The sequence below is a fragment of the Rhodamnia argentea genome, chromosome 5 (genome assembly GCF_020921035.1).
Source record: "Rhodamnia argentea isolate NSW1041297 chromosome 5, ASM2092103v1, whole genome shotgun sequence".
In the NCBI taxonomy this organism is placed as follows: Eukaryota; Viridiplantae; Streptophyta; class Magnoliopsida; order Myrtales; family Myrtaceae; genus Rhodamnia; species Rhodamnia argentea.
Window position 1 is genome coordinate 3,214,578 of NC_063154.1, and position 26,638 is coordinate 3,241,215.

A 26,638-nucleotide genomic window follows, 5' to 3' on the forward strand; every position below is an offset into this window, starting at 1 on the left:
TAGCAAAGAGCCATTTACTTCTTGTTCAAACGCAAAGAAACACGCCCTAAACTCGTGAATACAATTCATTGACGCATTGTGCTAAACAAGTTCCAATGCATTATTACTCACCTAATAACTTCGCCAAATTCACTTACCTTGCCTCCCTCGAGCAATTTCCTGTTGCCCAAACATCAGCCTGTATCTTTATTTACATTTTTTTTTTACTAAAATCACGCGGGTGGGGCCGTCCATGCGGTCTTCAGCGTCCGAATAATAAGACAAGGAAAGCATTTTAGGGCTCGGAATTTACCTATCTTGAGACGGACTTCCTCACGGAAGATATAGCGTGTATAATTTTCATAATTTGAGGACCAATAATAGAAATCGTTCACCGCAAAAGTCTAATCGCGAATCCCAGAGTAATAAATTAGAGTTATATGTTGCTAATTTTTGGTAGCATTTTTTCTCTCCACGTTAAGCGATCGATCATGGCCCGCTGCGAGTTCGGTCATACGGACAGCATAGCCCAAAAAAAGAAAAGAAAAGTCAACTCTCCCATCAATTGACAACTGTAGTTATGGATCGTTCTAATTTTTATTCTTTTTAGATCAAAACTAGGGACGAATGCCGCCCCACGAGTCTACTTTCTACGCTACAAGCTCATCACCATGTGTACATACGCACTGTACACACCACATGCAGCCTCGTCTCGATGTTCAATACGTAAGGCGTTATGTCATCAAGGTCGGAAAAAGGCATGCAATTATGACGTCATCATCATCTCACCGTGACTCAATAAAAGAAAAATGTTAGCCCCAAAAAAACCGTCTCCCACGCCCGTTGATATTGAATTTGAAGACGAGCAATTTTGCAGACTTTGCCCATTACGTTTCTAAATTACATATCTTCAAAGATGAACCTCATAATACGCCATATTATAATCAGTAAAATCAACTTATATCCTACTCTCTCTCTCTCTCTTTTTTTTATTTTTTTTCATACCACTGCATCGTTCGTATCGAATGATTTTTTTAAATATTTTTTTTCATACCAGTGCATCGTTCATATCGAATGATATCATATCGAGATGTTCGTCTAGCAGGTAAAAATATGGCGCAATCATCTTTTTTATTGAATGATATATCACTATAAATATTGAATAAATGAACTGAAATATTCACAAAAGAGAACATCGCCAAAAAAAAAATATCCGAGCAAAAAGGCTCCAGGGCGTATGTCCAGACGTGCTGTCTACGTATATATGTTTGTATGTGCGATCTATGAAAGGTAAATCATCTATAGGACGTAACAATCGATGGCGGCAGGAGCCGCCGTCTTCGTCCCTAACCGAAACTCCAGGTCGCTCTCGTTCTCCATCGGCGTCAAGTTCAGGTCCAGCCACAAGACCCTCTGGCTGTTCGACTTCTTCACCACCGGCACCTGCGCCGGCGACACCACGGAGATCTGCGACAAAGGAGGAGCCCCCGCTGCCGCCGTCCGGGCTGCCGCCCCCTCGCTGGTCGCGGCTCGGTGCCTCCTCATGTGGCCCCCCAGGGCCTGCCCGATCGCGAACTCCAGGCCGCAGATCGAGCACTCGTGCGTCTTCGGCTTTGCCGGCGATGACGACGACCCCTGCGACTGCGCCGCCTCGTCACCGGACGCCAGCCTCGGCTTCTTGTGGCTCGCCCTGTGCCCGCCGAGGGCCTGGAACGACGAGAACTGCCGGTTGCATGTCTTGCACTCGAAGACTCGGTGGGGCAGCGAGCTGTCGACGACGGACTCGAACTCGACTCCGCGCGAGAGCAGCATCAGGCAGTTCGCCATGGATAAGCTGTCGAACCCTCTCTCCCCTATGCTTCTCTTCATCGCCACAGCGAGTATCCGAACACGATCCGGAGCGACGCGAAAACGAAACCCTAAGCTTTTTCGAGATCGTGGAGAGGCGAAACGAGGAAAGGCGAACAGCAAAAGAATTTATGGGAAAGAGAAGGCGTGTGATCTACACGTATTTATAGACTTTACATTCGGGTTACTGGGTTGAGTGGGAGGCGACTTGAGAGACTGGTTGAAGTTAGCTTTTCGTGTTGACCTTCAAGAATGACATATATGCCCTCGTTGCTTGTAGAGTAAGCAATGACTGTATCCCGATCCTAGCCCCAAAGTTAAAAAAAAACTAATAATATGATAATGAATCATCAATATAATTAATGTGATTAATAAGATATATATATTTGAAGTATTGGGCATTAAATGAGTGACCGGCGCTGAACAACCAATAAGATATTATCATGCAGCCAAGTGGATGAACTTAGTAATTTTAATCACTCGCGAATTCATATGGGAAAAAATATTGACCGAATTTTCGGTATTTATGAGTTGAGTAGGCTGATCGTGTCCGAACGAATGGTTCGGATGGTGCGTAAGTGTACTTTATAATAATTTCTCGATTACGGCGATAATTATTAAGGTTAATATCACGAAAAATCTCGAATTGATACATTTGTGACAAATTTATCCTCAAAACTATTTTTTTGACTACAAAAAATCATAAACCGGTACACTCGTGACAAGTTTTTCTTAAACTATTTTTTCGACTACTAAAAATCTCAAACCGATACATATGTGATAAATTTACCCTAAACTAATTATTTCGACCACTAAAAAATCTCAAACTGGTCACATGTGACAAATTTACTCTCCGTTAAATTTTGTTAAATTGGATTAATACCTTAAAAAACTCCAAATTAATACACATGTGACAAATATATGGTAAAAATCCTAAATGTGTACATTCAACAATTGTCGCGTGTCAACCAAATCAACAATTTGATGATAAAATTTAACGAAAACTAATAGAGGGTAAATTTGTCATAGGCCTATCAGTTTAGGACAAATTTGTCAAAGGTGTACCGATTTAGAATTTTTTGTGGTTAAAAAAATAGTTTGAAGATAAATTTATTATATGTGTATCGGTTTGAAGCTTTTAGTGATATTAATCCTAATTATTATGAGCCCTACGTGTATTCGAATCATCAAATCAGGAGGGGTGGATATACAAAAATTACGGGGATGCGAGGGTCACATGTAGCAAAGTGGCCTTTTCATTCTAGGGACATGAAGTGGGGTGACGTGGCTGTGGCCAAGTGTCAAAGAAGACCAAGTGCGGTTCCGTTCCACGTAAGCACGACCCGCGTGGCCGAGTCAACACGGGTGAAAAGTGGGGAACGAGTCGTGAGTGGCGAGCAGCGAGTGAGTCGGGCCGTTTGAATCTTCAGCCCCTCCCTCTTCTGGAAGAATCTAGCGGTTCTTCGTCCTGGTTGTCTGCAGGAGGAGTAGTGGTACGAATATTACGCGAGTGTGAAAGAGATGGGGGCCGGGGCCTTCGAGTCAGCAAAAGGAAAAATGTGGGCACGACTTTGCCAATTCTTGGTAGAGAACATGATTTGGACACCAAACCACGTGGAAATGCCCGAGTAGCGGCGAATCGCGTTAACAAAAGCACACTTTCAGTGAAAAGATACGTCGAGAAATTATAGACTTATATATATATCTGCAGATGGGCGCTATAGAATGTAATCGCATGATCCGTGCACGCAACCAATGTAATCGAAGTGATACAGTACACTGTTCGGAGTAAAACACCGATAGTTTCTTTTAACACGAGCCGACAATGCACATATTAGTCGAAGGATAAATGCATATGTTCAACATATTTTGCGCCAATCACCATTTCAAAATTTTTGTTAAAAGTGCTCTAATGGCACTGCTAAGTAATCAACTAAGGAAACTTTACATGCATTGAATCTACTACTCACGATGTATACTACCAATACTTCGCAAATCGAATACTTTCTCGTTCCATTAATAGTTAATACAAGACCCTAATTATTGCCCTTAAATATTTCTATCAATATCTAATTGTTTAATATCTTTTTATTCCACCTATTATTCGAAAATGTATCGAAGGTGGCCTGATGAGATTCTTGGAGAAAATTCACTCAACCTCACGAAGACACGTGGAAAATTCTTGGTCTCAATCTTCTCTTTCTTGTCGAATCATGACGTAGAAAGAGCGCGTCCATGGCTATCGTTAATGTATAGAAATTTCTAAGTAGGTGCATATTTATTTTAACTTGCTCAACGGTGCCAACAATAAAGGCACAAGCGAGTCCCCTTCTTTCACGTCGTGATTTATGGACGGGCGAACAGCTTTCTTTCCCCCAGCGCGTGTATTCTCTTTCCCTAATCCAAACACGGGGTCTGCATGCGACAGTCGAGAAGTTGATTCATACGTGGATCACAAGTTCACTACTTTAAGACCACAAACTAAATCGAAACTAGTGCCGTGTCGGAAGATGTCATCGATAACATATATGCTCGGTGGATGAAGACTTCGAGAAGAGGATAATTGTCCAAAACAAAGTCCTAAATCTATTGCACGACTGTCCATTTAATCATAAATTTTTTAATTATGTCAATTTGATCATAAACCTTTAAACGATTTATCAAGTAAGTCCTAAACTTTTTGATAATTGGTCAAATGTAATCATTTTTGTCAATTATTCAAATAATATGGGAGGTCTAAATTGAAAAAACTTTAAAATATTTTGGATTAAATTGACACGATTGAAATATTTATGATTAAATTAGCAGATCGTCGAAATATTTAACATGAAATTGACACAATTGAAAGGTTTATGACTGAATTAATTATTATAAAATACATTTAGGGTTTTTTGGATAATTTTTCGAGCAGAAAGTAACCCACCAAAACCCTAATTCGAATGTACCTGAAAACACTCGTAAAAGCAGCGGAAAGAAAAGACTTTGCTCCTCGCCTTTACGTGGGTTTTTCTCTTTCTTTTCCCTTTTGCTTGTATCCTTACGCGAGGTTTCACTTTCACACGCACCGAAAAGATCAGACCGTGGGCCATGACATCAATCGCCCCAAACACGATCTCAAGTCAAAGGGAATTTAGTCAGGACAACTTCATTCGACCTCACATACGTGCTTTGCTTTCTCATGCGTGACGTGTCGAAGCGTGGACCCCACCTTCCCAGGGTTTACCTCTAGAGTAACCACTCCATCAACGGGGTTCTAGGGTTTTTCAGATAATTCATGGGACACGATTCACATAATTTTTCCATTCTGTTGGGCTGGAAAAAGCTCCACGGGAAAGGTTTTTTCTGATTTGAACACCGCAACTTGTTTGTCCCGAGAGGGTTGGCTTGCGTTGTGGGCGTGAAGGAGTTTATCAATTTCCCAACAAGGTTTTGCCAGTCAACCATTGGTGTTCAACTAGTTGGCCAAATAATAATAATAATAAAAATAAAAAATCAGATTGTTCTTTTGACTGACTATGTATGGTTAAAGCACAAACCCTATTGAAAGCTACCGCATAATCATTTTTCTAAACTCGCTTGGATTAAGACGAAGATACGACGATGTTTTAAAGTCTCGCATGACAATCTACAAGCGATTAGTGAAACTCACAATATTGTTATGTACTCATTTTAGCAGGCTTAACTCATACTCAAAACTGTAAGGAAGACGAAACTTACACATGTTTTCTAAAATTTCACGCGCTATAATTGATCGATCCTCGTTTATCGCGTTGCCAATCAAGAAATATAGTCTCTATCTGAATATTTGTTTCTCTAGGTAAATATTCATCGACATAACTTGTTTCGCTGTCTTTCTTCGCTTTCATGTGTATTACGATAAGAACGAAACATTGACTTCCGAAAGGAAATGCTTCTTGTGCGTGACAAAACTGCCGCTTCTTATCTACAACATGCAACCCTAATGCTGATTCCTAAAGAAGTTTCCTCTTTCGGGGCTATTTTTCAACACGCAAAGAAGAACCCTAAGATGGCTACTTTCTTCCCTTTCATGGAAAGATCTCAACAATTTAATGGAGGACTAGTGGAACTAATTCTTACGCTCACGGCATTGTTCTTTATTGGTATTGTTCGTTTGGCATGCCGTTTCAACGAAATAGGAGAAAGAAATGTTCCAGATCACAGAGCATTAAATCGCCAAGAAGCTCTGCCCCCCCCTCTCTCTCTCCAACAACCCCCAAAAAAAAAAAAAACAAATCACCAAGAAGCTAGAGAAGTTAGCCAAAACAAGCATAGATTAGCGTTCACTCTTTAACTGGTTAATCACGCTTGCGGACCTCCGAATGAAAAAGAGAATATCAATCACGCTTCTTCGGTGCCATGGTTTGAATCTCTTAACGACTTTAGAATGAGATATGAAGCGTTTATATATGAATGGTTCAGATGAATGCACGGGTTTAGCAAAAGCTAACCTTGTTTACATAGTGTGTATAAGTTGTGATTGCAATATTTTATTGGATCACTGTCAACCATTCAAAAAGTTTAAGCTGCTGGATAAAAGAGTAGTTTAATTGTTAAATATTTTGATAATGACAGTATACTATTACAAGTCCCGCTGTTATGTGTACAATTGGGCCAAATTTCACTGTAATTAAACGTCCAATTGAGTTATGCAAGCGGCATGAAGCATTTAGAACTCACTAGCTTCGATTTATTGCATACATGGCGACGAGGAACAACACGTAATATCGAGTCACGTTGTATCAACTATTTTTGTAACTATGACATTGGATTGGAGCTAGTCAGCTAATTTCTCCCACGATATTATTGCCGGTCTTGTGGTGGTAGTACGATAGATGCGAGAACGTATTGATTAGAAGTCTTCAGACTTGTTCACAACCAACCATCGCTTTCCATATGAAGGAAGTACGTTGCTAATTTCAGAGCGGACAAAGGATAAAACTTCAAGGATCTCTTTTGTAACGAAATTTCATGAGAAAAGTCTCTAAGGAACGAATCCACACGTATAATTGATTTCGAGAGATAGGGAGAATGAGAGAGATTCACTTTTCACCGAAAAGGTTCGATCGTATCGACAAGGCTATCGAGGAAGGCTCGACAAGCACGAGATTTCAAGTTCGATTTCGCATGCGGTGCAACATCTTGTAGGCAAACCATACAAGTAATTTGTGAGAATCGATCCCTTCGAAGTGCATGGCCCTCATTTGGTCGGATCCAAGGGACAAGGGTTGCCATATTCTTACCGATTGTTTAGTCAACATCGTCCGTAATAGGATTCCGTTTACTAATTCAGTGATTAAGAAACTGCATATTTTTCTATTAACAATCACCCTACCAATCTTTTTTTAGCCAAAACCCTATCACCCTGCCACAAACTAAAATCCCCAACAAAAAAAAAAAAAAAGAAGGATGGATGATGTCATGTGTTGAATAGCTAGCTTCTAGTAGTGGGATCACGACTAGGGTTTCTAAATACTATTCACCATGAAATTCTCACTCCCATTTAAAAGACCGCGTTCTAGAAGACGAACCGGTGGCCCAGGTTCTTCAAACAGTCAGTGGCGTGCAATTCAATTCGTATTTTAATTCTCGCAAGATAGCGTTCCGATTCTACAGCTAATTAAGCATTTTGCTGTAGCGTGGTACTGTCTTTGTCAAAGTCCTTTCGAACTTTTATTAGGGCATTTTTTTTCCAAGAACCTGACCGCCTCCCAAACCGTTTAGTTGATAGCTTGGTGGAGTTGGATCCATCTAGTGTTGACTCTTGATCGATTAGATCACACCGTTAGGATTGCCACATCTTGGATGATCAAATCTCGCCGACTATTCTATCATGTTTGACGAAGAGCCATCGATGAGGACGGCGATTAAGTCTCGGATTCAACTTGTTTCCCTGAATGTGCACTCTTCTTGTTCAATGGACGAGACCGACTTAGCACATAAACGCGCTTAATTTGAACAGCGACATAGGAATCGAGAAATTCTAATCTTTCGTAATGACTCTACGTTGAGTGCGATGCGTGAGTTCAATTGCAGATGTACCTTCTTGAGCCTAGAGCATGAACAACAAGGTTTTCGCTTTTTTTTTTTTTTTCTCTGAACAAAAGTTCAAGTGATGATAATTGAACCGCTCCTCTATATAACTTAGCACGTTTCGATTTAGTCAATTGGCGAATAACCTAAAATTACTGGAAAAGAGAACCATCGAAATTGGTCGATTTGGTTGGATTACATATGCTCCATTTCTCATTCTCCTATATTAAATAATAGCTTGCGCAACTAAAACACTATAGATGCAGCACGGTACCAACCAAACTTGACAAAATACATTAGATTTCGGTTAAGCTACACCAAATAATTTCAACGGACTATATTATATAATCCGCATCGTGCCAACTAATATATAAACCAAAGAATATTGTCTCTCAGCAGTTGCCCCGGGCTTGTATGAAGGTGACATCCTTTGCTTGTAGGAGTAGAAATCAAACACAAGATAAGGCGTGCAGAAGTAGTTCTGTTCCTTATAATTGAATATATACATCCTCGATGTTTATCTAACATACCAAGTTGGCAACTTGCTGACTTTATACTCCCTGTCCGAGAGCCTAACGTGGGAGGAAACACGCATGATTAAGCCGATTAAGATCACGGTTTGGTTTAGCTAAGCTAAGTCAAGTTTACTTGGCTGATAAGAAATATTGGCAAGGTCGAATTTCGTTTGGGGAAGGAGTTCTCTGACTTCGCTTAAGCGTCATCCCTGTCCTCAGCAGACGCAGAAATCTTTAATGCCGTTCTCTAGACTTTGTGCGCAAGTTCTTTTCTTATGTGCATTTTCGATGGGTCGTTCGACTTGGTGAGCAAGAAAAGTGACTCCTGAAAGATGAAAGGAGCAGGAAAAAGAAGTAGGGATAATGACAGTTTGAGCATGAGTCTAGCCATTATACATGAGAATGGAAAGAAATTGTGGTGCATATAAGAGCGTCTATTCTATTGTTTTCGACTCGGTTTGAATGCATGTGGGGTTTGGTTGTCCCACCTGCGCACCTCTTCTCCATTTCTAGATAATTTTTGGCTTTTCAACGGAACCCGCAAGGGAGATTGCCCTTCTCCCTCCTTGCGGTTTTGAGTTCAAACCTTGCTGGAAGCACTTTGGGAGTAGAATCGCCGAATGCAACATGCCCATATGTGGAGAACAACCTTAAGATGGTCCCAGGAGGCGGACCCGTGGTGGTGTGCGAAAGCAATTTGAAATGTAAAACACAATACAAAACTTTCCCCCATAAGTTTTTAAAAGGGATAATGGCACTAACGGGTCTTCGAATTTTGGCTTGATGTGCAGTATACACTCCTTGAACTTCAAATTTGTGCAATATGGCCTATGAACTTTAGCTCAATGTGCAATATCGTTATTGATCTTTTTATTTTATCAATACGATCCCTAGACTTTTGGTACTTGTTCAATTTAATCATTGGACTATATAATAATGTTTACTATTGTTCTAGTACATTGAGCTAAAGTTCATAGGCCAAATTGAACAAATTTAAAGTTCATGGACCACATTACATATTGAATCAAAGTTCATAAATCATTTGTGTTATTTATCATTTCTGAAAGAACAATAAATTGTGTGGTATACATGGTAACTTTTTCACTTTAAACTAATAGTGAAATTGATTTCGCTTCGGAGTGAATACAACGTTTGTCATTATGAACGAATTAAATGCAAAAAAAAAAAAAAGAAGTAGAAGAAAAATGCTCAAGAGCAATGAGTACGTATTTCAAACCGATGTTAAACTCACTTTTGGGAAGAGACAACCCAAAAGTCTATCACAAAATAGCGTGGAAGCACAAATCATGTGGTTGATGCAAAGAGCTAAAGTCAATCAACTGGACACGACATCTATGTACGTAAGCAAAAATCAGTGAAACCAGGATTTGTGTCTGCCCTTCAATTGAAGTGTTAACAGTACATACACGATGTGATGTGAAGAGGACAGATACCAACCCCGATCACAACTCGAATTTGAACTCGGATTTTACCTAGCTTCGTATTTCACAATCTCTAGATTTATCTAGTAAGGTTGGGCCTCCTCGTTCCGGAAAGAAAATCAAGGTAATTGTCCAAAAATTTAATTGTGTCAATTTAATCATAAACTATTTGAAATTTTATCAATTTAGTCTTAAATTCATTATTTACATAGTTGAATGAAATTACTATGTTGACAAATTGTCATACGGTTTATGACTAAATTAGTAAATCGATAAAAAAATTTAGGATTAAATTGACACAATTGAAAGGTTTAAAACTGAATTGACCGTCATATAATAGGTTTAAGATTTTTTGGACAATTTTCCTAACAAAATATGTATTACTAGTTTAACGACGATATTGATAGCTTGGAAATTAAGTGACGTCCATGTTAGATTTACGTATAAATTTGGCAATATACATTATCCACACATAAACTTCCAGACCCATCACTTTTCTGTACTAGTCCTATACTCAAAACATTTAATCGAAACCCTTATTTAGGTTGCATAAAATTTGCAATTCGTGAGGGACATCCTACGGGCCGGAATTTCCGGCGCCAGCAGTTTCTTCGCGTGGCCAAAAATACAAATTGCCTTCAATGTGCACATTAAAGGGTTAGGTACGCAATCAAATCACTTTCTTCTTATTCCCTCGAGTGAAATGAGTTTCGAAAAATATGTATCCGTAGAACAGCGTGCGTATTCCTAAAGTGATAATTCCATTAGATACATCTAACAGAACACGTAGGTCTCAACCACCAACGTAACACGTGTCAATCAAATGGAGAACGCATCGTTAACCACCGAGGTTAGGAGATAATGCGTAGGTAAGGAGGTATAAGGTAAGCCGTGACGTCCGAGCGAAGAAAAAAAAATTTTTTTTCTCTGTTGGTTTAGGTGGCCAAATATTGCAAGCTAATTAATTAATTAATTAGTTAGTTAGTCAATCGAATTGCAGTAATATATATATTATAGAGTCTCACATAGTTATGCGATTCATGCAGCCGCACTAGCCGCCGCGGTAAGCGCCACGTGATCCAATTCACATTCTTGTCGAGCCCTACGTTTGTTTCGTTCACACGGCGGTTATGTTCGTTGGGTGGATTGTAAGAAGGAACGATGTCTAAGGCCTAGATTAATAAATTGCATCTTAACAATGTCTAATCCATGTTTGACCGCATATAATTTGCTCACTATTTATTATTGTAGGAAGAATTATCGAAAAGAGTCCTAAACCAATTATACTTTTGTTAATTTAGTTCTAAATCTTACAATTTTATCAATTGAATTCTAAATATTTTCACATTTTACAAGTTAAGTCCATACAGTCAATTTTGGTCGAAATACGTTGATATAAATGTCAATCGTCTTGCATGGCACGACCGACGCCGACGTAGGCAATTTTAATAATACTTTAATATATTTGTGATTTTTCTTTTTTTCCTTTCTTCTTCTTTTTGCCGGTGGCCGGGCGGGCTGGCCTCACCTAGGTGAGGGCTCTTCTCGCCAGATTGGGTGAGGCCAGACCTCACCTGGGTGAGGCTAGCACATTTGGCCATGTCCGGCGGCCGGCTACCAGCAAAAGGAAGAAGAAAGGGGGAAAAAAAGGAAAGAAAAAAATAGTTTTGGCATGAGGATTGCCTCGTCGTAAATGCCACGATCGATCGCGATTCTAGAAGCTCTATGTTTGGGGTCATCTTTTGCCTTTCCTCTTTGTTTATTTTCGCCCTCTTTTGACAAACTAGAAAACTAGCAACTGCACGAGTCCACGTTGACTAAGCCTGTAGTCTCGTGTTGACTAACGAGAACCTTATTGGTTCGATGCCCCGCTTGTGTTCTCGCAATCGAATTTGACTCCATTTGTTATTAAATTTTTTTTTTTTGGTTGCCAAGAATAGAGATATTTTTAAGTTTAAGTGGTGCGTCTGTTTTCCAGTTACCAAGAGCATGGGGGGTTTCGGTGGACCTTCACGTTCGTTCCGGCGGGGAGATACTAATTAATTGATTAATCAACTGATTAATAAGATGATTTCCCCGTATGTTTCGTCGTCATGGTCTGGAAATCTTCTGCGATTAAGCTTCACAGTTCAGCTTCTTAACCACCGATCTTGCTCTTGCTTTTTACCCGAAACTCGCAAAATGGAAAATCGCTAGGCGCCGCCCGTTTTAAACGCATCGCCGACCCAAGATTTCAGTTGGGGTCCACTCAATCTAAGTGCTGAGGTGTGCCGGATCGATCCGTTGCCCCTCAGTTTTGCTCGGCACGCGTTCGTCCAGACATGATGCGAATTCTTTCTGACTATTTCCGAGGAAGTAGATTCAATCAAAGAGACCAGAAACAATAAAGACTGAATTGAATGCTCCTTAGTCGGCAAAGGAGACTATGACAACGAAACATAGAACAGCTAGGAACCGGCAAATCAATCCTCGTACAGTGCCCAAAAGAGTCGCCAATCAAGAGAAGAAATCGTAGACCATCCCTTCTTTAAAGACTGAGGAAAATTGGAGTATACTCTGAAATAGAGCTTAGTCTCTCCATAGACCCATCAAGAGACCAATTCCCCCTCTTAAAGACGGAGGAAATTGGGGTATACTCTTTTTTCTTCAATGAGCACCGGGCTACAAAAGGGCCGATCACGAGATCGAGTTCATTCTCTCCTCTTTGAACACTTCATAAACCAAATCATTCCGAAGAGTCTAGCCAAGTCTTCAGACAACTCAAATAGCTAAACTAGGGGGAATGTCTCTTCTCGTGCTTTTGATTCCTCAAGACAAGACCTTATCAAAAAGTGAAAGCATGAATTCTGGTGAAGGCATCTGTTGTCCAACTCTGACATGAACGACAAGCACGAGAAACTAGCTAACAATCTTCCTGTTTTCTGATCGAATGAACTAGAAGAAACATATGAAAAACCTCTATGCACGTGCTTACGCAAAAAAGAAGAAGCTGAATTCGCCGCTAGAGCAAGTATCATCGCATCCAATCATGTCAAAGAATAGCCACAGGCACAGCATTGTTTTTTTTTTTTCGGTTGGAACAGGCACAACAATTGCATGCTATAAATCATCACAAATTCACAGAAAAAAGAAAAACAAAAATTCACGATCCATGTGACGCTCGGTGCGTGGAGGCTCCTAACAGATCGGATAGTATTTCCCACTCAGTTTCATTTATGCTAAGCATTCAACTAATCTAGAATTCACAAATTCATATGAATCACTAAACCATGAGTAGTCACCAGATTTCCCCTAGTTCATTTATGTTAGGCCTTTGAGATTACCAATACAAACCAACAATTTTGCTGCACCAACCAACAACAAGGGATGAAGATTTCAGCCGGTGCTGCCATGCAGATGACCAACCCAAATGCTCAAATCCAGAGAAAAAAAAACCGCGCCCGTCAAGAATTGGACTAAAATTTATAGACCTTCGACTGTAAATGTGAATGGAATCTCCCAACAAAGCCTTAAAGTACAAGCAGAATGAAACAACAGCAGCAGTAACACAGAGCTTACATCAGCAAAGGCATTGGTTACTAACCAATGCCAGGGACATTCTTCTCCACCAAAGCCTCAATAGTCTTCCTCTTCTTCCTCATTTTCCTTTTCTTTCTCTTTTCCTTTATTTTTCCATTACCTTGGGATCTATTATCCCGGTTCTAATCCTCTGCTCAGCTATTGCCGCTTTGATCTTCTTCATCTTTAGCTTTTGCATTTCCTTTCTCTCTCGATTTGTCTTTGCTGGGAGTTAGATGGACCAGAGCAAGAGCAAGAGCAAGGGGAGGAAGAGGAGGTGAGGGATTTGGATAGTGGTGTAGTGAAGGTTGGAGGCCAAGGGGGAGGAATTGAGGGATTTGGAAAGTAGAGAAATGAAGGTAGGAGGCTGGGAGAGGAGGAAGCAAGGAGTTGGAAAGTAGTAAGCATTCTGGCTCCCTACATTATGTGGGTTGCTAAATTAAAATTGAGATAAGGGCCTCGAGGTTGGGCCAACAGCTTTTATTGCATCAACCGCGGATCGCGCATAGCGTGCCAATCGGGCCAGCTCACCAGCACCACCAGAGTTGCCTCATAAGGCTTTGCGTAATCAGCTACTCACTCTACTTTCCTTAAACTGTCCTGTGAAATAGAAAGATCAAATCATAAAGTTAAAATCAAGCGCCCAAAATAAAATGTTAAATACTCCCGGGTGACCCATAGCGAAGTAGTTGTGTTAATAGAGGAAGTTCAGAAAGCAAAGGCACACTACTAGCAAAACAAGTTGCACAAGCCGTGTGAGCAAGAAATACAAGAAATTCAACGCTCAAAATCTATACATACCACTCAGTTCACCTCCTGATCAAACTCAGCTTCATTCTCAATAGCAAATGACTAGAATGACTATAGCCAAATGACTAGGCCTCATCGGTTCCCAGGCCCCCGAACCTATCCTGCTTTGGAACCGGGATCCAACCTTGTGAAACCGGGAACCAACCAGGAAACACGAACTGCCAAGAGTTATGTTAACTAAACAGCTAGTGCAATTCCAACTCTGAACAACAATAAAAAATCGAGCACGATATTGCAATTGGCCTCTTCAAAGTTTCCTGACACAAAACAGAAAAGAACAGAACAGAACAGGGATAGTTTTGAACCCTCCTCGAGACCTAGTGACTAAGACTCGCAACCAGCGAAGGCGAAGGCGATGAATCTTAGATGGCAGAGAGAGAGGAGAGAGAGATCATCAAGGCAACTAATCGCCAAACAACCATCAAAGCCAAAACACCACTGATGACCATACCATTTTTCACACCAACTCAGACATACACTCAGCGACCGCCTAAACACCCACACATTCAACAAGGAGGAGTTCGACCTAAAAAAAAAAAAGAGGAGGAATGAAGTAGCACGTATGTTCAGAGATGTGGTGAAGCCGGGATGGTGGCAATCCGCAACTGAGATTTGTGCGGACCGAGCAACTTACTGGAAAAAGATGGAAGCCGTTTCTTCTTCTTGGAGAAATGGGTGTCGAACCGGGGTTAGATTGTGCAGTTGTGGATTCTCACTCGCATCAGCTGAAACAAGAAACAAAAAAGAAACAACAATAGTGAACGAGTTAACTACGAGAATGGATAGTAGGGTCTTGGACGTTATGCTACAAAGAACCAGCTTACCATTAGCAGAGCTACTTGCCAGGGTACTGTGAAAAAACTATGGCTAGCTCGCAACAGTATTTGCCGAGACTCAGCTGGCAAATTGGTCACGGTTCACTGATAGGGTCATCGCGGCTTCTGCTGAGAAATTTCTTGTATTTCTTGCTTATTTCTTGTGCAACTTGTTTTGCCACTAGTGTGCCTTTGCTTTCTGAACTTTCTCTATTAACACAGCTAAGCATTTTATTTTGGGCGCTTGATTTAATTTGCAACTCAAGGAAAGGAGAGTGAGTAGCTGATTACGCAAAGTGTAATAGCATGTATGGTGGTGCTGGTAAGGCCCTTGGCGTGAAAGTCCTTCATTCTCTCCTTTCCTCCTTCCGCATGGCCCAACAATCAACACAATCTAGGGACCCAGAATTCTTACTACTTTCCAACTCCCTCGCTTGCTCTCCTCGACCTCCAACCTTCATTCCTCTACTTTCCAAATCCCTCAATTCCTTCTTCCAGAGCCTCCAACCTTCACTACACCACTATCCAAATCCCTCACCTTCTCTTCCTTCCCTTCCCTCCCCTTTGCAAAAGCTAAAGATGAAAAAAATAAAGGGAGAGAGAAAGAAGAGGAAAATGAGGAAGACTATCGAGGGTTCGGCGGAGAAGAATGTCCCTGGGATAACCGTTATGGCATTGCTGTTCCACTTCACATTCACATTCACATTCACAAGCACACGTTCAAGTTCTGCCTTCGATCGAATCATGAGATTCAGTTCCCTGCATCGCTATCGCTCCCCTCAGTGTTCCCAAATTTTTGCTTGAAGGAATCCTGCTTCTGCACCCACATCATATGCCCCTGCGAAAGCAAAACCCAAAACCAAATCCAAATTCAAGTTCAAGTTCAAATTCAAATTCAAATTCAAACCGGACACTTCTAGCCACGATGCTTTCAATCGCAATTCAAACACTCAACGATCCAGTCGATGACGCGGACTGCAGACAACGCGTTCGTGCAATTCAGCTTCCAAAGTTGGGCAATTTCATAAAAGAGTTTGTTCAGAGTAACGAAAGGGAAGAAGAGAAACCTGGAGAGCAGCAGCCCATCCAATGAGGAAGGAGGCGAACCAGAATTTCTTGTCCTTTAGGAGCTGCTTCACTTCCATTTTTCTCGATCCTTCGAAACCCTAAAACCGATTCGATTGTGTGCTGGTCGAAACTTCTCTTCCTTTCTCACTTCCTCAACCTCAAGTACTGAAATATTTTAAGGCCAAAAGAAAAGATTTGAGAAGCTAACTGGGTCGGCTTGGGCTGGGATTTCGACACCAATAGGTTGGAAAAGAGACGTGGAGGGAGAGTCCTGGGATTCGATCTCAGTGTTCTTCAATGTGATATTCCCTGGGATTATTCTAAAAAAATCGTAATCCTATTTTATGACAATTAATCCAATCGTAAATCTTTTAATTTGATTAATTTATTTTTAAATATTTTGATGACATTTTAACGTAGCATTTCTGGTCAATTTTGGAAGCTATCCATCATCCTACGAGATATGGGGAGCGTTGATATATTGCCGGTCTTAGGACCGGCGAAGGGAAATAAGAAAAGAAGAAATAGAAAAGAAAAGAGAAGAAAATTCAGAAAATTTCAAAAAAAAAAAAATGCTAAACTCGTGCACGTCAACGTTGGCCATTCCATGTAGGCCGCGTGACGCCGACTGGATTGGCAGCACTAGTGATTTTCAACCAAAATTGGTCGAAATGATTTTAGGAAAATAGTTAAAAGATTTATTATTAAATTGACCAAATTAAAAATTGGCCATTGTATATTAGATTTAAGACTTTTTTGGATGATTTTCCAGATTTTTCCATGTTCAAGATTTCTTACATGTGCATATGTTTATATAGGCTTCTTATGGAATATATATATATATGTGTGTGTATATATGTGATCCGTAATAAAATATTTCATGATCACACATATATTGCTAATAAATATTTTAAACTAATTGTATATTGTCTATTTTCAAATATCTATGCAGAAATAAGGCTAAATTTTTCTAAAGATAACGCTTTCCTACGTCTAATTATAAAAAGAAAGAAAACCTTTGCTAGAATTGGGACTATGGATTGCCAAGAAAAGATTTCTGCATCTTACGCATATATTTATTGCTAGATACGAAAATAAGGACGATTTTTTTATAGAGATTACTAGCGTTATTTATAAATAAACACTTTTCGATATAACTATATTATAACAAGGATTAATATTATGAAAAACCCCAAACTGATAAACCCATGACAAATTTACCTCCAAAACTATTTTTTTGATCCACCAAAAATCCCAAACTATCTATAATAAATTTTGCTCTAAACTAAATTTTTTTACCACAAAAAACCTTAAATAATAGATCCGTGACAAATTTACCCTCCATTAAATTTGTTTAATACCACGAAAAATTCAAAATTGATATACATGTGACAAATAGATGGTAAAAATCCCAAAATGGTACACTCGTGAACCGTTACGTGCCATCTAACTCAATAATTTGAGGCTTAAATTTAAGAAAAATTAACGGAGGGTAAATTTATCACATGGGTACTAGTTTAAGGTAAATTTGTCACAAGTATACCAATTTGAAATTTTTTTGTGGTCAAAAAATTAGTTTGAGATAAATTTATCACATGTGTATCGGTTTGAGGTTTTTTATGGTATTAACCCTTATAACAAAGCATTCTCCAAGTGTTATTTCTAAATGTCCCACATATTGCTAGAATTGAACTCTCCTCGTCGCAAGAAAGTATTTTTGATGCTCTCGCCTCAAAATTAGCGAAATGTATGTGCACCACTTTAGAGATAATTATAAAAAATATTTTAAACCTATTACAATTGTGCAAATTCAATCAATCTGGTGATTTTGATCTGCCAACGCCAATGTGGATGATGATCGATCGACGACATAATTTTTTAATTTTTACATTTTTTTTATACACGTTTAGTTTAGTCTTTGAATTATAAGAAAATGTTCAATGTTGTTATTTCGTTAATTCAAATTCAGGGATAATATCAAAAAATTTCATGCAATCTAAGGACTAAATTGAACATGTACCAAAAGTTCAGAGACCACATTGAATAATTTTAAGTTAAGATCTGATATTGCATATTAAACTAAAATTTATAGACCATATTATATATTGAGCCAATATTCAGACATTATTTGTGTCGTTCTCCCTGCAAACGTTTTCAGATGCAATTCTTGGGCACATCCCATGGTGATGGTTCCCTCTCACGGTGAGTCAGAGGGTCGTCGGGCGTGCAGAGATTGCAGAGACTATGTATGAAAAGTCAACCAACTTTGGCATTACAATTCTACTCGCAGCTCACAAATCATTCTCACCAAACCTAACCCCCAAAAAAAACCCAAAGGGGAAAAAATAAAAACCCCCCCCCCAAAGGGAGAAAAAAAACCCCCCCCCCAAATAACAAAAAAAAAAAAGATTTGCCTTTTTTTTTTAAAAAAAAATTTTTTAAAAAATTATTCAACGTAACATGTAAGAGCAGCAACATGCCAACATGTATGCCAGGGACGGGTCAAGCCATGGGACAGTGACACACACAATCTTGATTTTCAAGAGGTCAACAACCTCGACTGTCCTAGAAAGAGCGCATGCAGCAAAAGTTCAAATGAAGTAATGTTATCGCTGCAGAAACTGTAAAATGCAACTGCAAGCAAGATGCAAAAGAAGAGGAAAAAACTGTACCTCGACCTGTCGTACCAGAAAGGAGAACAAGAATTTGTATTTAGCATTAACAATTGCTGTCTCCTCAAAATATAGCGACGCCCATCATTTCTCGGTTCTATCAATCAATGCATCAATATAGAAGAACAAAAAGGGAATTCTCGAGGGGGACCGAAGATTTTCAGGGTGGCAGCTTTCCAGCCAAGTACAAAGAGAGCTTCTCCCTAATCAAGGAGCCCTCGGTGTTGACAGCCTCACACATCTGTTGTCGGTAACCCGGATCGTGATCATGGGACAAAGGCATCTCATCTTGAACCTCGTCTTCCATATCTATAATGATGTTGTGCAGCAAACAGCAAACAAATATGATCCTCGGTAACTTGTTCCGGTCGGGCATCCACAGAACCCCTTCGATTATCTTCCACATGTCCTTTAACCGCACCAATGCCCTCCGAGCCACTAATCTCGTGGCGTGATGCCGTTTGTTAAACCCAAGCTGATAATCCACAAGGCCTTTTCCTTTATAAGGAGTCAGAAGCCAAGGCAAAAGTGGGAAACCCGCATCCCCGACAATGTATTCTCTTATTTCCGTTCCTTCCGGCAGCGGCATTTTCTTCCCATTGAGCCTCTTTCCATCATCAGAGAGCCCTAAAGAAACCTGAGCTACCGAGAACAGTGGCATCGCTCAATTTTCCAGGCCAACCAGTAATCACATCCCGGAATCTCAAATCAGCATCCACTACTGCCTGCAAAATCATGCTGCACTTTTTCTCCAGATCAAACCAGACATTGTTAGAAGGGTCCACCATTGGCAAGTTCATGAGGACGTGGGTGGTGTCAATGGCTCCACAACAATTCGGAAGGCCTCGAATTTTCTCAAACTTTGACTTTATCTGTTCCATCTCTGATTCATCCGAAGGCCAATGGAGATGAGGCAGTGCCTTCTCTTCCATTGCCTCCACGAATCGCCAAGTTATTTGGGAAACCGTCGATTGGTTCATTCCGAACGATTCACCAATGCTTGATAATGATTTTCCTGAACTAAGCCTCCTAAGAGCAACAGCTACTAGATCATTTAAGGACAGAGGATTTCCACTGAGATCGGTGAAGCTTGAGGGTTTATTCATCATTTCTTCCTTCACCATTGAACAGACATAGTCGAATGTTTTTCTCGATATTCTGAAAAATGACTCGAATTCCTTTGATTTCTTTGGTTGCGATGGACCTATATACATGTTCAAAGACAATTGCTCACTCTTTGTGTCAGACTTCAAAAGAATAGTTTATAGCATATTATTTCCTCTCTCTCCAATTATGAGTCAAACTCTCACAATAGCAATGAGCCATCAAATGATACAAAGCATATATGGTCATGTGGAGTTGAGTATCGCCTAGAAAGATTAGTATCTATTAGGCAGAGAAGGCATTCAAGAAAGATTTGATTTTTTATGGTTATCAGAATAAATTCAAGTCCTCCAAGGGAAGTTCGTCCTCCAAAAGCAATATATGCACATCAATACATATTCAAAATCATGTGCATAAAAGAAAGTGTTTTGACCTGAAGACTAGAAAAACATCCATTGCTTTTTACTGCAGAAATGTACCAATTGAAAGCTATAATTGAACACTAGAGAAAGAAGAAACTGACTTGTGACATAAGCAAAATGAAGATATCAACCAAAACAGAAGCAAACTTGAAGATGAAGGATGGATTAGAAAAGCCAGTCCATGGTAGTGAGCTCCAGTGTTACCAGATCAATTCATCTATCTCTGCTCTCCAGTACGACTTTCCTCTCCAGACTTGTTTACTAATCTTTCTAGAGGTAGAAAGAAGAGCAAACTATCCTGATGAAGCAGACTTATGCAAGGTTCTGTTCTCCCACCGCACACAGTATTTAACCTTGACTTGTTTTGAGTAATCTTATGTTTGACATTCAGAAGGTTCAAGTCTGACAATGAGCATCCAATATCCATGCAGACGAATCTCCAATTCTAATGCACATAGCTCAGTGGGAGGTACGCTTTTGACATCTCCCCCTTCCATCATTTTCTCTGATTGAAATGAAATCTACACTTATAAAATCTACTTCCCCTATTATGAAGACCTGTTAGTGAAGCTCTTTCCCGATCATCTCTGTTCTTTTTTGGCCAAACCTGGTCATTTCTGTTAAATAACAGCAAGTGCCCACTTTGTATAAGATTTGACAGCAGCTGAATGAGGTAATTTGGTGTATATACCATTTCAAGATGAAGAAACATTGAGATACGATAGGACTCTGAGTTTTATTCATCATGATAAAACCATCTCTGCCAAACTGCAGGCCCTATAGTACATTAATTCATTGTATTGCTTGGTTTTGGTGTTACCTAGCTTCTGTGCCTTCCTACTCCTCATTATGACTCTTATCTAATAGTGAGGAAAAGAAAAAATGACACTACAAGATGCTCATACAGGCCAATGTCTTTTGCAGCTGAAGCATATAACTGTTCATCACCATTTAAGGAAACATTTTGAGTGAAGCCCTTCAATTAACAAGGCAACAGTAATTATTTGACAGATGATGTATCCTTAGGCAGCTGCTATGCTGATATATATATCTAGATCTCAACAACAGAAAAGCAAACATTTTAGTTTCTAACAAGTCTTTCCTTGGTTAGAAAAGGGAGAAGCTAAAAACACTATTAGACTGACCTATCGAGATCCCCCAATTGTTGATCCCCATAAAAGAAGTCACCATGGCAGATGAGAAAGTTTTACCTAGACATGATCTATCTGAACACACTGTACAACAGACCTCTACATCTCCAGAAAACCCGACAAAAAAGAGATTGCATAAGTGTGCCATGAGCGGCAATATCAGGACACCAGCTGAAAGTGAAATTGATGCCCTTTTAAGCAAAACTGAGCAACACAATGAAAGAGGAAGAAAGAAAGAGCTCCACCTGAAAACCGACTATATTATTTCTACAGTTCATCAGCCATAGAGAAAAAGTATCTAGCAAACTCGTTACATAAATTATGCATTAGCAGAATGGAGCTGGAAAAATATATGAACTATGAAGTCCACGACTTTTTCCTGCTGCGGGGAGCCAATGCAGGTGCCGCTGCCTCTGTAGTTTGTCGTGCGATGAACTTAATAGAGTGAAAATCACCAACCTCGCAGTTAAGTTTTGACCTGTTATGTTTAGATTTCCAACAATCGAAAGAGCTCAAATTTAAGGTCCAACCGCTGCTTGAAGATCTAGCACGTTAAAACGCAACAACAGCGCACCAAAGAAGCTCAAGAAAACACGAATCAAGCAACAAAAGCAAGTAAAACAACCGAGCACCACATGATTACACGAAATGAATCCCAGAAATCGCAACCAGAAGCCAGTCACGGCGACATAATCGAATCATCCTTGTGCGGAAAACACGCCAACAGATTTACAGTTTCTCTTCAAGACGGGATAGGACAGAGAATCACAAGACCCGACGGGAGCGAGAGCAATGCGCGGGATCGACACGACCTCAAGCAAGCAAACCAATCAAAGCACACTCCAAAAGGACAACAGCATCAAAACAGCTACAGAACTTACCGGAGAGAACGTTTACCTGAAATCCTCTTGGAGAAATCATCCCACCAATCCAAAGACTGGGGCTGAACTGGCAAGGAAGCGAGCGAAGCGTCGGAGTCAACCTTGTTCTTGTTATTCTCTGCTTTCCTCCTCCTCTTCTTCTTCACCCCTCCTCTGATGGGTCCCATCCGAAGAGCTCAGGAAGAAAAGAACGATACCCAAGTCAAGGCCAAGAAGACCCACGAACGAAGAACGAAAGAATTCGCAGAGAGGGTCGGGAAAGGAGAGGCTTTGAACGGAACAACCGAAAATTTGACGGCAATGGGTGGGAGATGGAGGGTGTTGCAAACGAGGGTATAATAGAATTGAAAGAGCAGTGTGTTTCATCATGTGTTGAATTCAAAGCATGCAATGATAAAGTTGAGGAATGTCTAACATGGTCGATCAAAAAACGCGACGGTGAGAGAGGTTTCGAGTGACGTGGGGCTCTTTCCTTTTTTTTTCCTTTTTGGCTGAGAATGACAAATTTTTGCATTGCAGTAACAGCAAAGTGGGAGAGACAGTGCAGAGAATCAAAGGCGAAAAAGAAGGCAGTTTTGGACACGGCCAGATTTCTATTTCTTCACGGTTTGAGACAATTCTTCGGGTTATAGAATGAATGGGCAGATTTATCATACAACGTTGATGAATTGGTCATACCGGCGTGCCCTTATCGAGTAAACTATATCTTCGTGAAAAAAGAAAATTACCATCTTCGAGAAAATAATTATTTAGATGCTTGGTACATATCTATTCTCCTTTTTATCTTCCCGATAAAATGTGGATGAAAAACGCAAAGTGGGTAGCAATCAAAAACAAAATCTTTCGGAGTCTTTTGAGGTGTATTATTCGATGCTCACATCCATTCAATCAACTAAGTTGATTTGAACAGAAATGAGAAATTCAAAATAATATCGAAGCGGTGATGATTTTGGACAGACGGAATTGCTTAAAGTATCCCGCATCCCTTGTTTATGGACATAGCCTCTCTCCATCGATCGGTTTAAACTTTTGAGTTAGGCTTTTTAACGTAATATTACAGTTAAAATATTTATCAAATTTCATGCATCATTTCTAATCTGATTGGACTTTCTAACACACTTAAAAAATAAAAATCTTTAAACGAATCATCGTACATCGTCAATAGGGAATCGTAAGTTACATTCTGCCTTAAGCCCGTGCCAAATCCACCGGAGACCGTGAGACTAATGTATAGCTAAACGGACAAAGTGGGCCCACGTTTACTCGAGACGCAAAACTGAAGCCCATAACGCCATGGGTCAATTTCAATTCGTGACACGTCATAAGCATAAAGTCCAAGCCCACTTCTTGAAAGGTGGACCTCTCGAATTGGGCTTGGGCCTAACGAGCAACGTTAACCCTTAACTTTTCTCTTAACTCGTTCGAAAGTTCAACTATATATTTTTCAAGCTCTTAACAATATTTTCCGTATGACCAAAAAAAAAAAATAAAAATTTTTTCCGGGAAAAGCTTTTTTTAAAAAAAAATATATATTCTTGATGGACAAAAGCTAGTATCATAGACAGGTCGTGCTACAGTTGATTGTGATATCCTCAATTTAGGACGGCGAACTTGTTCAGATCTAGCGTTTCGAGAGGTGAGATCGTGGTCTATCGTTGTAAAAAATATGGGGGGTGGTTATGATGTATTTTCCACGTGGTATTAGAGTAAATTAAACCAGGTATTAACATATCGTTTAGCAAAAAAAAAAAAAAAAACAACTTAAAGGAATGCAGACACACGTGTTCCGGAACACGTGCGAAAGAGAAGAGGAAACTGCGGATTAAAAGTCAAAAGCGGATTTCCTCGTCACATGTCGGCCATGTACTTTTCCAACATATCTATTTTACGACAGAGTTTGGACTCCTAGATCCTTGAAAACGGCCTCTATCAACTCGTTTTTCAGCAGAAAAGAACTCAACTTTGACGCCGGTGATCAATCACAACACATCGTTTTTGGTTCTCGAGAAGAAAAATTTTACAATTAAAAGAAAGAACGCAATGCCCGTTCTTGATGGATTGGGTCCTTTGAGAAGCAGGCTGGAAATGCAATAACTCACCAAGGTTGTATATGAGTCCTACAATTGTGGAATTGTAATTCACAGATGCAAGAACCCGGTTACGAGAATCGAATCGGACGCTCGCCGCATTTCTGGAAATCATATTTCCTGCGGTGTCGCCTTACTATGCTCGCGTTTGCCGGGGACGAGAGATCGTGAAATGCATAATGTGGATGTTTATGTTGAATTCAAAATTTTTGTACAGCTTTTCGTCGCGCTCAGGCACAATTGATCCACTGAACATCCTCTTCGGCCTCTACCTGGGCGTGATTGACTGGACATCATCAACGCCCTTTGCGCCGCACATGATCAGCTGCCTCAGAACTGCTGCCGATGCCTTCATCCTCCCGCTGGGCCTCTCGTTCTCAAGCGCCTGATTCCTGATATCTGACAATTTGTAAGTTGGGTCTCTCCTTGTGGAGCTTGAGCCATCCAAGCTCTCCCTCCCCTCAGTGCTAGAGTTCGAAGGCGGCGGGGAGGACAAGACCCGAATCTCCTCGTTGCTCCAGTCCTCGTCACGGTCGCCCCTCTTCGTCAGCCTAGTTCTCTTGTCATCGGTCTGCGTCGACGCGTTCGCCGCTTTATTGGCCTTTTCTGAAGTCTTGGCCTTGTAGACTATGTATTGGCGAACGTCGTCTAGTGAGAGTGATGTGGGGTACAATTGGTTCTTGTGCTCGATCTTGATGATGTCGGAGAGCTTCGGGACCTCGGCTGGGTTGTTCGCTTCTGAGGAGCCGTTCTTCGCTGTAGGCGACGAGATCGCGGCAGAGGATCGGAGGCTCGGAGATGGCACTTGGAGGAGTTCCGATCCCTTGAGAATGTATTCACGGCCATTGCAAGGGTGTATCAGGTCATCCTCTGTCAAGTCTTGCCACACATACCCACTTCTGTAGGTCCTAAATTCAATAGAGGCAAAGACCAAATCATGATATGAAACCAATTTTTACAAGAAAACTGTTGAACCATCATTTCTACCAAGGTTGAACTCAGAAGAACCAAGAAAAACAGATTTTTTTTTTTTTTGGTATGGCAGAGCATTTCTCTCTTGTCTATTCCAATTTCCATCCCTCTTGCCTTTTCTCACTTTCAGATGGAAAAATAAGCAAAATCATGAAAGTAGACTTTTCCCTAAAGTCGCAGAGCTATACGACATCCAGAAAACAAAAAGAGACCGAACTGGAGGGGACGGAGAGCGCTTGTTTGCGAGTAGTCACATGCCTTTTTGAAGACCAAGAGTACATGTTGGCCATGCCTTGACCTCGCAGACAATTCAATCTGTTGGTCACATCTGGAAATTGCAGCAGAAGATCATCAGTCACTCGGAAACCATCTTGACCAAAATCATCAACATATATCAGACAGAGAGTAAAAAGCAGAACAGAACAGAGGAAGGAGAATTTCTGGAAAACTAAACCATGAAATTTCGTTTACCTCTGAGAAAGAGCCCACCAGGTGAAGAAAGTCGGACTTCCATGAAATGGGGATGCTCAAGATGGCCATTTCTCGATAGGTAGTAGACAACCGGGACCTTGCTTTCCATCTTCATCCGGGGCTCAATCCATTTCTTTGTGCTCTCAGGGCTTGTGCCTGTGTCTTGAAACTTCCTGGGCACCCACACATCTGCTTTGTTGTACCTTGAACCGACAGACATCTCCTGTTTTTTTTTTTTTTTTACTTTTCCTCTTCTGGCGACCAAGGAAAAGCAACTCCAAGGATGCCTCGAAGTGATCAGAGGCCCATCAAAGAAAGCTCTTGACAAAGAGATACGAAAAGGGTTGATTAAAAGGAAAGAGAAGGGCTGGTAGACATAGAAATCACAAAAGGGCTGGAACTTTCTTGGAGGAAGAAGAAAGAGAGGAAACAGTAGAGAAGCAAGAGAGCGGCTCTGTACATATATATAGAGGGGGACAAATGCTTGGGGAACGTGACTTCAGAGGTCTGCTCTTGGCAGGTGAATTTGTTTCATCTAAACTTGTGGCTAACCAGAAATAGTCTTTATCAGTAGGAGAAATTCTATTTTCAAAGCTGAAATCTTATATCTATATGCTTGCAAAAAAACGGACGAAGAGAGTCAGCTACCCAGCCAATTCTTCATAATTATATACGGTTACTCTATAGCTAGGTCTCGGGATGAAAGGCCTATTACTAGATATGATTCACGGGCAGAATTGAAGAATGTGAACCGAAAATTCTACCCAATTTGACATGGTTGACTTAAGCAGT

At 40.4% G+C, this 26,638-nt stretch overlaps 4 protein-coding genes across 4 annotated transcripts; all 4 read right to left on the minus strand.

Annotated features, from left to right (window-relative positions):
* Positions 1-1,090: 1,090 nt before the first annotated feature.
* Positions 1,091-18,510, minus strand: LOC115726708 (zinc finger protein ZAT12-like). Its single transcript, XM_030656706.2, has 2 exons — positions 18,501-18,510; positions 1,091-1,903 (listed from the first exon to the last, which is right to left on the minus strand). Exon 2 carries the CDS (start codon positions 1,846-1,848, stop codon positions 1,279-1,281), a length of 570 nt encoding a protein of 189 aa, XP_030512566.1. The 5' UTR covers positions 1,849-1,903; positions 18,501-18,510; the 3' UTR covers positions 1,091-1,278.
* On the minus strand, positions 15,621-16,227 carry LOC115726718. The gene is made up of 2 exons (XM_030656723.2): positions 16,086-16,227; positions 15,621-15,856 (listed from the first exon to the last, which is right to left on the minus strand). Exons 1-2 carry the CDS (start codon positions 16,161-16,163, stop codon positions 15,770-15,772), a joined length of 165 nt encoding a protein of 54 aa, XP_030512583.1. The 5' UTR covers positions 16,164-16,227; the 3' UTR covers positions 15,621-15,769.
* A 272-nt stretch (positions 18,511-18,782) lies between the features above and the next one.
* LOC115726717 (protein ALP1-like) lies at positions 18,783-22,829 on the minus strand. The gene is given in 3 exon segments (XM_030656722.2): positions 18,783-19,383; positions 19,385-19,962; positions 22,333-22,829. Coding segments are annotated over 3 exon segments (1,194 nt in total). The 5' UTR covers positions 22,484-22,829; the 3' UTR covers positions 18,783-18,918.
* A 1,765-nt stretch (positions 22,830-24,594) lies between these two features.
* Positions 24,595-26,295, minus strand: LOC115726722 (protein SOSEKI 5-like). Its single transcript, XM_030656726.2, has 3 exons — positions 25,847-26,295; positions 25,634-25,703; positions 24,595-25,311 (listed from the first exon to the last, which is right to left on the minus strand). Exons 1-3 carry the CDS (start codon positions 26,064-26,066, stop codon positions 24,672-24,674), a joined length of 930 nt encoding a protein of 309 aa, XP_030512586.2. The 5' UTR covers positions 26,067-26,295; the 3' UTR covers positions 24,595-24,671.
* Positions 26,296-26,638: the final 343 nt, after the last annotated feature.